Here is a 12,127-nt window from a genome sequence, read left to right as displayed (position 1 = left end):
ATCATCGTTAACACAGTCTATTTGTGAATATCTCTAAACACATCCCTTTGCATGTATATTTATAGAGAAATATCATTTTTCTTGAATAGGATCACACGATACACTCACATATGTAATATGCTTTTTCTCCTCAACAATATTTCATAGTTTTCTAGAATAATAAGTATAGATGTATATACATCTTTATTTTTATGACTTCATAGCTTCCATTGTATACAGTAGAATTTACTTAACTAGGCTTTGCTTCAAGGGCATTTAGGCTGCATTGAGTTTTTCAGTATTATAAATCAAAAGGAAATAATAAGCATATTTTACCCAAATAACTTAATATCTATGAACGTTAATACTCCTTTCAAATATTTTTTTAATCAGTTCTACAGACTTGTGAGTGGAGAAAATTGTTAACAAGAGTGGAAGTGTTTTTTATTTCCTGAGAAGGAAAGCCTTTTTCTACTCCATTCACAATGTTACCATTTGCATCTTAGAGTATGGGAGATGGGCAACCTAAATCTTGTTTCCGTCTTCTGTTTCGCATATATACAGAAGTGTCCCAAAGCAAAGTTGTGACCTATACATTCTGGGAGCAGGTTAAGGTCATGGGGGTCCTATATCTGAGTCTTTTCTGCACTGATTTTATTTTCACCTGATCCGCGGTCACCTGTGTATTCCCTTACCCCCATGTTTTCCTCTGAGTATTCCCGTATTCCCAGACCCTCTCCACAGTGGCTCCTGGCTTAGCCCCCACTAAGAGTGGGTTTTGTTCTCTCTTGCCTTTTCTCTAGCCCCTCAGAGTTTTATGAATGAAGATACAGCCCTGTATTACCACTGCTTTTGTGCCTTGAGTGATCCTTCTGGCTAATCAGATATACTAACTGGTTACAACTGGGCTATTAGAGAACAATAACATTTTAATGTGTGAATACTCCAGCTATCACTTATCAAAGGCAAAATGTGATTTTAAGGCCTTATTCCCAAAGGAGGCCAGCTGGGAATTTCAAGCATCCTGTAAGGCAGTGAGGGCATCAGCACCAAACAAGGGGGGCCTGTGCATCTTCAGGCCACACTACTAAGGGAGGTGTCTACTTTGAACAGCTTCTCTCCAGCCCAGTATGATAGCAAGAAGTCTTTGGAAGTTATGGAACTCAGCTCATTTTCAAACAGAAGACCCCAGTTCTTGGGGATGATGATAAAAGGTGCAGATGTGGAGCTGGGATAAAGGCAGAAGGTACAGATTTCCACTGCTTTCTTTGTATCACTCATTGTTTTTCTTGGCATTTACCCAAACAGTGACTGTTTGACATTCATTAAAACTCAGCATCGGGGCGCCTGGGTGGCTCAGTGGGTTAAAGCCTCTGCCTTCAGCTCAGGTCATGATCCCAGGGTCCTGGGATCCAGCCCCACATCGGGCTCTCTGCTCCTTAGGGAGCCTGCTTCCTCCTCTCTCTCTCTCTGCCTGCCTCTCTGCCTATGTGTGATCTCTCTCTGTCAAATAAACAAACAAACAAACAAACAAACAAAACTCAGCATCATGGGGGCGCCTGGGAGGTTCGGTGGGTTGAGCCACTGCCTTCGGCTCGGGTCATGATCTCGGGGTCCTGGGATCGAGTCCCGCATCGGGCTCTCTGCTCAGCAGGGAGCCTGCTTCCTCCTCTCTCTCTGCCTACTTGTGACCTCTCTCTGTCAAATAGATGAAAAATCTTAAAAATAAACAAAAAAAACCAAAAAAAACCTCAGCATCATGCACTGTGCCGAGGTAAAGTCCCCAGGAAATGCAGAAGGATTATAACTAAGCAACAGGAAGAAGTTTCTATGAGGTTTCTAATAGTCATGTAGTCATTCTGTAGGCTTTTGAAGGTCTTGGGGTAAGGTGATATTATCATGAGGACACACTGCAGGTAATATCAAATATAAGTTCACCTGCTGGACAGAAGGAAAAGTCTCATCTTGGAAAAACAACATGCTGAAGATTGTCAGGGCTGGATTTAGAATACAGCTCTCTAATTGTATGCAGCTTCTCTCTGTTAAGATATGCAAAACCATTGTGGTCCATCACTGGGAAACTAAGATTGCATCAATTACTGCTTCTTGGGATTTACCTGACAGTGCCTTGATGCCTGCCAGGTGTTGCTGTTCTTAGGAATGGAGTGTCTGTTAGACATTACTGTTCACAGTACTGGGGCTCCAAAAAATAAGACAAGTTTTGCTTTCCACTTCAGTCAGTTTTGCTTTCCACTTCAGAATTTCCTTGGAGAAATGTAGGTAGAAAATAACACATATTAATAAATCCTGTGATATAGGTGTGTATAAAATGTTAGAGGCAATGAAACTCATCCAGTTACAGATCACAGAAAGGCCAGAATTTCTCAAAGTCTGTTTTCGTTTTAAGGTCTTAAATTTTTTTCTCATTTAAGAAAAAAAAAATCTGTTACAGCCCTGCTTATCTGCAACTGGGCAGACTTCCAGGCTCACATATATAACTTCCTAGAGTGATGTGGGAAAACTGGAACCAGAATGACTGTTTAAAAGCCCTCCTATAGACATTAATCTTAAGAAGCATTTTGAAATTAACAATCTATCTTTGTCTTTTAAAACAAGTGTCACTTCCCCCTTTTAAACCATTTTTGGTGGGAAGCTAAACTAGAAAATGAACTGTTGCTTTCTTTCAGGTGCTATGAAAAATGTAAGGATATGTACCTCCTGATGGAAAAAATCAGTAACATTTGTGCAGTAAAAAACTGGCCAATTTATTAATTTATTTATTTATTAAAAAGATTTTACTTATTTATTTGTCAGAGAGAGAGAGAGAGAGAGAGAGGGAGAACGAACGCAGGCACAAGCAGGCAGAGGCCGAGAGAGAAGCAGGCTCCCTGCTGAGCAGAGAGCCCGATGTGGGACTCAATCCCAGGACCCTGGGATCATGACCTGAGCCAAAGTCAGCAGCTTAACCCACTGAGCCACCCAGGTGTCCCAGTAACTGGTCAATCTAGACAGGACTTTTCAACCTTGGCACAGCTGCCATTTTGGGCTGTACATCTCTTGCTGTGGGAGCCGTCCTGGTATAGGATGTTCAGCAGCAACTCTTGCTCCTACTCACTAGATAGAGGGGCCTTCCCTCCCCAGTGGTGGCATTAAAAAACATCTCCCGACATGGGCAATCTGCTCCTTCACTGACTTGAACTGGCAAAATATGTCAACTGGATGATGAATGTGGCTTTTGAGTGTGTACCCACTGCTTGCACGCACATGCACACACATACTGCATATTACCTTTTTTTTCTTTTGGAATTGGGTGTTTTCAGGTTTAAAAAAAACCATGAAGCGTGGCAACCTAAGCTCTGGGATTCCAACTTCTCCTTCTGAAGTAAACAAGTTAATGAACGATATGTTTCTTTCTAATACAGTCAGAACTAGGCTCCGAAAGCACAACTCCATCTCATAAGGGCTGTTTTCCTGGTTAATTCATTCAAGAGAAGGCTGAAAGGGTAATAAACACTTTATTGCCTATATATCTCTATCAGTCTCAAGAGCCTCACAATGCAAGACATATTTCCTCGAATATTTTGCCATATAATAAAAGAGAATTATCAGTGAAGACTTTGTACATTCATCACTAACAACCCCCTGCCCGGTTTGATCTGCTCTTCTCCTGTTGAGAAGAAAGAACGGAGAGAGACACGGGCATTAAAAAGGGAGGGAGTGTGTTTAGGTACTTGCTGAGCCTGGTACTCAGGTAACAAATAGTCCTTAAGCACATCCTACATGCCAGGCACTGTGCAAAGGGCCACAAAGAACAAGCAGGGAAGCACAAGAGGGTACCCTTTCAGAGCGTAGAGTTTAGGAGGCAAGATAAAACAAATTAATGCATAAAAACAAGTAGGGAGAGATGAGTGGTTTTAGGTAAAACCTATGAGTTTACAATTTCCAGCAGAGGGACTAAGAAAAAAGTGTTTGTGCTGGGTCTTGAAGGCTGAGGATTAAAACATGGAGGTGGGCAGCAGAGTAGGAAGGGTGTTTAGGTGATGGGAGTCACACAAGTAAAGCGAGACAGGAATGGCAGGCCTGATAGTGAGTTCTGAGCAGTTCTGAATAGCTGGAGAAAAGGTGGTGGCTTGAATGCCAGGCAGAGTGCAGTTTCTATTCTATAGGTAGTGAGAAGCTATTGACAAATCTTAAGAGAAGTGACAGGACTGCCCACTTCAGTAGGATCGACCTAGCTGCCCCTAGGTACCCCAGGGCTGTTTGAATGTTGAGTTATAGCTGTAGAGTATTTGGAGTTCCTTGGAGATTAAAAATGTGAGGAAGAGGCAGTAAGTTGACACAACTCATCAACTATCCTTATTTTACTTTTAAAATTCTGCTGGGTTTTGTCATGTTGGGAACAGGGTCTGAACTGAGGTCAGTTAACTACCATAAAGATATGTATGTGAAAGTGTCTGGCTCATTGTAGATGTTCAGTAAATCCCTACCAATGCCCCCAATACCAGCCATCTTAGACTAGAAAGACATCTTGCTTGTGTTTGGAAGAATACAAGGTGGCAGAAACCAACTTTCTACCATTTTCCCAAGTAGCCAATGGAGGAGTCATGAAGAGAGGTCCTTTTTGACAGGAAAGAGTCAATTTCCTGGGTCAGGTGGATGTTCAGCATATATACCACAGTGTGTTTCTAGAGTTTCCTGCTCACAGGAGCCTTTGGTTCCAGTTCTGGGAATGTTGAAGGAGTGCTATATTAAAGTAATACATCAGACATTTGTTTCTTTTAATTTCCATGGGGACTAATCTGTCTTTGGAGAAACAACTTCTTTTTGCCACAAAATCTAATCTTGACTCCAGAACCTGCCTACTGCATTTTCCCATTCCAATCTTAATTCTGTGATGGAGAGCCAAGTACATAAGATGACTGCACCATTCTAGTCAGAGTCCCCATTATCTCGGGGCCAATCAGTGAAAACTGCTGACACAGACACACAGGACTGTATCAAAGGATAATATAAAATCCTTGCCAAATCAGGATCAGATTTGGCTGCATATTACTTGGGAATTCAAAATAACCGTGGCTTATACAACATAATTTATTTCTTTCATGTAAAACAAGCATTTGGGGACATATCTTAGTTCATGGCTTTCATCTGCAAGGTCAGCTGGTATTCCGAAGTATGCACTAGAATTCCAGCCATCATGTCCACATTCCAAGAAGCAGAGAGAGGAAACACATTCGGAGAGTTTTCTTGTAAGATTCCACTCAGAAATCATTGGTCACACTTAGTCACATGGCCAGCTATCATCTCCGAGGTCCTCACAAAATAGAGGGCTCCATAAAAAGGAAGACGGGGGACTGACACGGGTTAGAGAAGTAACAGCCTCTCCCAGTGTGGCACGGTGAGATGCTGGGATTTGCCTTATCAAAAGTACAACCTAGTTCTTAGAGACTGCACATACCTTTACCATATCTCTTGTTGGTCAGCATGGAGGTACGATAAAGCAGGTTAAGAGTTTGGCAAGGGCAAGAGAGAGATTAGACTTCTTAAGACTGGTTAGCCTGGGGATAGGAGGTGAATTCTCAGTTGCATGATAGATAAATCAGCTTCCAAGTGGGCCTCTGCCCAGAAACCCAGAGACCATGGCTGTCCCTAGCTTCAGTATTTGCTTCAAAAACAAAAGTTTTGGGGCGCCTGGGTGGCTCAGTGGGTTAAGCCGCTGCCTTCGGCTCAGGTCATGATCTCAGGGTCCTGGGATCGAGCCCCACATCCGGCTCTCTGCTCTGCGGGGAGCCTGCTTCTTCCTCTCTGCCTGCCTCTCTGCCTACTTGTGATCTCTGACTGTCAAATAAATAAATAAATAAAAAATCTTTAAAAAAAAAAAAACCACAAAAGTTTTACTCATGGCACCAGTGCTATCTTCTCCTCATCCTCCCTTCCTTATGGCAGCATTCTTTCCTGTTGGGCTGGAGTATGACCTTAAGAATCCTACTTAACACATTGTTCCTGGCAGTTACTCTGTTCCAAAGGACTTAGCATCAGTGTTTAAATCTACTAGCCATCTTTAACTGACGGTGGGAATTTTCATTCTGACAACCTCTGGATATAATTCTTTATGTCAGGGGTGCCTGGGTGGGTCAGTGGGTTAAAGCCTCTGCCTTCGGCTCAGGTCATGATTCCAGGGTCCTGGGATCGAGTCCTACATCAGGCTCTCAGCTCAGCGGGGAGCCTGGTCCCCACTCCCCCCCGCCCCACCTGTCTCTCTCCCTATTTGTGATCTCTGTCACACAAATAAATATCTTAAAAAAATAATAATTCTTTACTTCACAGGAGTAAATCTCCCATAGTGGAATTTTAGATCTAACTACAGGCAAGAAAGCTTTTTAATATAGGTAGCAGTCTTGGTAGTCTTCAGACTTGACCACTGATTGACTACAATCATTCACATTGCTGGACACATTCTACACCTGATCTTTAATTGTTTACTTTACCAGATGATGAGTTTCTCAAGGGTAAGAACTAAATCTTATCCATTTTTGTATCCCTAAGGTACCTGGCTCAATATACTTTTAAGAAATGTTTTTTCAGTAAATAAATCACTTACATTGGTCAAGGTCAAGTGGCTATCAAAGGAAAGACTTCCCCAATAGCTGTTCATATTTTATACTGCCTAGCTTCAAGTACTAGATGGAGGCCTTAACTGGAGAGAGGTCCCTGGAAAATAAGATGGTGACAGGAAGAACACTGGTGTTACAACAAAGGGTCTTGGTTTTTCCATTACTGCCTTACAGATGTTGAGCAACTAACATAGGAAACTGGTTACCAGGTGATAAGAAAAGGGCAGATATACTCTGGGAAGGTTTTTTTCCCTAAGACTCTATTTATTTTTCTTCTTTTGACCAAAAGTCCAGGCTCTGGGTTAACCTGGCTCAGTGTTTTCTGTATTTTAGGGGGTCATTCATATCTCATAGGTATAAGTGTGACTGAAGTAAGGCCATAATTATGGTCTACCTGATTCAATTAAGGTAGCTTTTTCTTTCTTTTTTTTTTTTAAAGATTTTATTTATTTATTTGACAGACAGAGATCACAAGTAGGCAGAGAGAGAGGAGGAAGCAGGCCCCCCGCTAAGCAGAGAGCCCTATGCGGGGCTCAATCCCAGGACCCCGGGATCATGACCCGAGCCGAAGGCAGAGGCTTTAACCCACTGAGCCACCCAGGCGCCCCTGGGTAGCTTTTTCTTAATAGCCTGCTTTTTATAATCTTATAAGTTAATACTAATATCAATCATATGTTTGTGGTTCTTCTGAAAATGGTCATCTCTTCACAATGACCAAAACTCTTTTTTAAGATTTATTTATTTACATGCCAGAGATAGAGAGAGAGAGACAGACAGACAGCGCACAAACAGGGGGAGCAGCAGGCAGAGGGAGAAGCAGGTTCTGTGCTGAGCAAGGAGCCCAATGCGGGACTCAATCCTAGGACCTTGGGATCATGACCTGAGCTGAAGGTGGACGCTTAACTAACTGAGCCACCCAGGTGTCCCACAATGACCAAAATCTTAAATAGTAATTACAGAGAAAGGTGAAGGGAAAAAATACCCAAATGATGCTTTCTACTTAAAGAGCAGGGTGGGTTATGAATATATCCAGGTTGATGTTCTCTCGAGGATGAGGGCCTTGGGTTGCAGTGCTCACCTTCCCTCTCTCCCTCTGGTCCCAATCCTGGGCTAGATTTACTCTATTGACAAAGTGTCCTTGCATTTAGATTCCCAAGTGATGCAATGTCAAAGACACTGGCTAAATGCACATTTCTGCATATGCTTCTCTTCAACCTTCTTGCCTATCTACTTACTCTGTCAGAAGGGTGGGGCCCACAGAAATAAGATCCCCTCTCTTCTTCGAGTCTAAAACTAGTCCTAAACAGTCAATGCAAGCTTCCTTCAAAAAGAGAATAAAGGAGAGAAGCAACACAAGAATCTCTTTTCCACTCAAAACTTTTGCAGATTTCTTCTCTCATTACTCTAATCTGCCTCTGTTCCCTTCCTGTTCAGTGATACCTGAAGGTTGGGGGCAGTAGGTGTTTGGGTGATACAGCTGAGGGGGGGACCTTATGGACTTAGCAGTCAGAACCAAGGTTAGTATCTCCACTTAGGCCTTTTTTCAGTAGTCTGATCTTAGGTTTTATTATCAGTATTAAAGTGTCTTTATTTGTAAAATGTGGGAAACAGCATAGGCTTAGATGTAAAAACATACTTAGTACACAGCAAGGCTTCTAGCAGGTATTTAATAAATAACACATTTCATTTTCATCTTGGCATCACTGCTTCTGCAAGCTCTCCTAAAGTGTCACTGCCTTTCAAAGAGGCGATGTCTTTGCTTGGAGGAGTTTGAAGTGTGTGTGTGTGTGTGTTGGGGTGTGTGTGTGTATGGCACTCAGGAAAGTCACTAATGAGGCTTTCGCACTAGTCCTGGGCCTGTTGACCAAAAGTCCCACTTCTGTGTTAAGTCCAACAGATGCATTCCTAAAGGCAACATGGCATGAGAGTCAAAGGGGACTGGGGAAGGTGGGGGACAGAAAAGCCCCTGTAGACTGACGGCTGTCAATCTTTTGGCATAAGTCTGTAGCTACCCTGACCCCCCAGTCCTGTCTTTCCTCACCTCCAGATGCTCTTTTTAGTTAACACTGCCCGATGACCTGCTAGCACAGGAAGCTTGCAGACAGCTATTCTGCCTCTCCTCTTAAATCCTTCAAAGCCTATCACTGATATAATATTGTAAACTCTACAATCAAATGAAGATTATTTAATATGCCTAAGTGGATATGCCATATACCTATGATTCAGTATTTGGATGCTTATAGTGGCCCAATTACAAAACAGCAATCAGAACAGACAATATGATAACCCCTGTCCCAATTTTTATCCATCTTAACCATACACTGTAGCCCTGAAAATGTGAATATATACATTCACTGACTTGCAGTTATGTCCCATTCAAACTTTCCTGGGAAGCAATAAGGTCAAAACTGCCTTAACATAGAGTATTATTTTGTCTTGTTGATATTTACCCATCTTTTCAGGGCTGCAATTCTTTGAAACGTCCTTTTACCTGTCCTTTCTCATCTTCAACATCAGCACTTTGCTGCCATTTATTTTCCAAGGACATCTGCCACTTATTGCAACAAATGGCATTAATCTAGCTCAGAGCATGAAGTTTTTTTGATTATTGACTAATAAATGTATAAACATGAGTTCAAGACAGAGACAGCACAGGTTGTAAAAAAAAAAAGCTAGATATCGAGAATTAAATGAAATTTAAGTGTTTATAACCCCTCAAGCAAGTTGTCCACACGTTGCTAATGCTATGTAAGTATTAAGTTTCCTTACTCCTTTTGTTCCTTTTTAGTACTTCCATCTGTCACTAACTTGTACTGGGACCTTGGGCCAATCAAGACACTTCAACTTTCTCGACTTCGGTTTCCTCAGATCCAAAATTAAGAGCGTTGCCCCCTATCATTTGTGTTCAAAGTCATTTTTTTCCCTGAATCTTCTCATGACTCCTTCATTGACTATTTGGAAAAAGAGTGGAAAGATTATTTCTGCCACTTTAGGCAAGAAGGTCATTCTGGGATGCTGGGAGGGAATGGAGCCCCATGATTTACTGAACATCTCACGTAAGCCAGGCACTTTCACATACCTTTATCTTAGCTAACATGCTTCGGGTCAGGCTGGTCTCAGCAAGACAAAACCGCACAGCACTGAAAAGCAAAGGAGAGCTGATGTTATCTATCTCTACTTCACATTAATTTCCTAGAAACTCAAAACACTGCAGCTAATTCGACATTGATGTAGCTCAGGGGTCCCCCAACTTTATCTCACGGCTTAAAACAACGTCACCATCAAGTCCTGGCAAAACTCAAAATAGAAGCGAGAAGTGCCAGATCAAGGTCCAGTCTCCTTTTAAATATTTTCAAAATAAAAGAACCCCTTCTCCCCCCCGCCCCCCACCCGCGGTGTAAGAGAAACACAGCCCCCGCGCAAAAAGGGAGGCGGCCGCATCCCCATCCTCCGTGTGCTCCCAGCTCTCCCTCAGGCTTCTCGGCTGCGTCCCCGCCGCTCCGGCCCCTCTGCCACTCCCCGGGGGACCCCGCCGGCCCGCGAGCGGCGCAGGCCCGCCGCACACACCTCTCGTCCCATAGGCCCGGGAGAGGTGGAGGACGCGGAAGCGCGAGAGGAAGGGCATCGAGACGCTGAGCTTCCAGCCGCGCGGTCTGTGGCTCCCACGCCTGCCTGCGTGAAGCGCGACCCCCGGCCCCGACCCCACACTCTGCGCGGGGCCGCGCTGGCACGGGACCTCCCTCCTCGGCCGCCGATCTGCTTCCAGGGCAGAGGGAAGAGGCGGCGACGGGGCGGGGCGGGGGCTGCGGCGGGGGCGGGCGCCGACGGCGGGGGAGGGCGCCCGAGCATCCTCGCGGGTAGTGCCGGCCTTTGCAGCGCCGGGCGGAGAGCCGTGCCCACGCCCGCCCGCCGTTCCGCCCCGCACGGACACGCGGCTCCCCCGCTTGAACCGGAACCTCTTGCGGAGGCTGCCGCCGCCGCCGCCGCTGGGGACCCGGGCGCCGACCGGGAAGCGCTGCGGGGAGGGTGGGGGGAGGCGGCCTGCGCGGCGCCGCCCGCCATGGCCGCGGCGGGGTGAGCTAGGCTCGGCGGCCGCAGTCGCGCGGACCCGAGCGCTCCTCCGCCGCGGACAGGCCCGCCGGATCAGGGCGGGCGAGTGCGGAGGCCGAAGGGGAACCGGGGGAGCCGGGGCCGCCGCCCGCTCGTCGCCGCCGCCGCCGCCGCCCATGGCGAGGCCCCGCCGCCGCCGCCGCTGCTGACCCGGGGGCCGGCCGCGGCTTCCGCCCCCTCCCGCGGCGGCGGGCGGGCAGGTCTCCCCTCCAAGCCCCCGCTGCCCGCGCCCCGCGCCCGCCCGCGCCCGGCTCCCGGGGACCGGGAGGAAGGCGAGAGCAGCAGGAGTCTGGGGGCCACCGAAGATGGGGAACACTACCTCGTGCTGCGTGTCGTCCAGCCCCAAGCTCCGGAGGAATACCCACTCCCGGCTGGAGTCCTACCGGCCCGACACGGACCTGAGCCGCGAGGACACGGGCTGCAACCTGCAGCACATCAGCGACCGGGAGAACATCGACGGTGAGCGCGGGCGAGTCCGGGTCGCGGGGCGGCGGCCTCGCGAGCCTCCTCCTGACGTCCCCACAACCCTCCCGCATCCGCCGTGCTCTGTCTGCACCCCGCGTTTGTGTGGCCGAGGCAGCTGTGGCTTTCTTACCCTGCTTCTGTAATCAGGGCAGGACCCGGGTCTTGGTCCCCGGAACCCTGGGAGCTCTGGGGTCTCGGAGACCCCCAGCGGCGTCCCTGCGTGTACCCCCGAGCGAGCGGCAGGGAAACTTTGCCAGCGGGAGGCTCGGGAGTACCGCGGGGGCGGAGGGGTGCAGGTCGAGAGGCGACAAGATCTGGTTCTTGTCCAGACTTGAGTGGCCAGTGCTGAGGTGCCCCCGCCCCGAGAGCCTGCGTCCAAGGCACTGTGTGAACGTAGCCACAAGCCAAGTTATTCCCGGGAATGGTGAGCTCGATTGTCCTTTAGAAGGCGAAGGGAATGGATGATCCCTGGCGTAAAGGAGGAGTGAATCCCATTTTGGAATTAGTCTCTGCCTGGAGTTGGGAGAACAGGGTTGTTGTGTATCAGCTTACCCACGGAAACTTACAAATTGATCCCAATTGGCAGTTCCTTATTTCCGTTAAAAACTTAAAAAAGGATTTTTGTGTGTGTGCAGAATTGGAGTCAAATAGCTTCACCTGAAAACGGAAAAAAACAAAACGAAACTACAAACTCAATTATTATCAAAATGGTCTGGAGACATCTTTGGGTTGTCACCCAGTTTTTGCTTGGGGCAGAATTACAGTCCTGTGGATTTCTGACTGAACTGAGTGATGTTTGGTTTGGTGTTTATAAAGGACTGATCACTGCACCTAGTAATGTGTGTTTGTTTATGTCCCACAGTAGATCCATTAGTACTAATTTGTCCTTAAGGTATGTGGCTTAATATGGATAGGTAGTTTCTGCATCATGCTTGAAACACAGTTTGCATAATTTCAAC

The 12,127-nt window shown here is 46.4% G+C and overlaps 2 protein-coding genes across 2 annotated transcripts in view; one reads left to right on the top strand and one right to left on the bottom strand.

Annotated features, from left to right (window-relative positions):
* Nucleotides 1-10,821, bottom strand: part of LOC122891031 (translation initiation factor IF-2-like) — a 34,073-nt gene extending 23,252 nt beyond the window's left edge. Inside the window, exons 1-3 of the mRNA XM_044226417.1 lie at nucleotides 10,433-10,821; nucleotides 10,161-10,349; nucleotides 9,673-9,733 (exon numbers count right to left, since the gene is read on the bottom strand). Coding sequence (XP_044082352.1) covers nucleotides 9,673-9,733; nucleotides 10,161-10,349; nucleotides 10,433-10,821 — 639 coding nt within the window. The remainder of the gene's footprint in view (nucleotides 1-9,672; nucleotides 9,734-10,160; nucleotides 10,350-10,432) is intronic.
* Nucleotides 10,822-10,867: 46 nt separating this feature from the next.
* The window catches only part of CCNY (cyclin Y), a 223,319-nt gene continuing 222,059 nt past the window's right edge, over nucleotides 10,868-12,127 (top strand). The window contains exon 1 of the mRNA XM_044228613.1: nucleotides 10,868-11,162. Coding sequence (XP_044084548.1) covers nucleotides 11,009-11,162 — 154 coding nt within the window. The 5' untranslated portion in view covers nucleotides 10,868-11,008. The remainder of the gene's footprint in view (nucleotides 11,163-12,127) is intronic.

Source organism: Neovison vison, chromosome 12 (assembly GCF_020171115.1).
Source record: "Neovison vison isolate M4711 chromosome 12, ASM_NN_V1, whole genome shotgun sequence".
Taxonomy (NCBI): Eukaryota; Metazoa; Chordata; class Mammalia; order Carnivora; family Mustelidae; genus Neogale; species Neogale vison.
The sequence above is the reverse complement of the archived record's forward strand: the minus strand, read 5'-3'. Positions and strand labels throughout refer to the sequence as shown.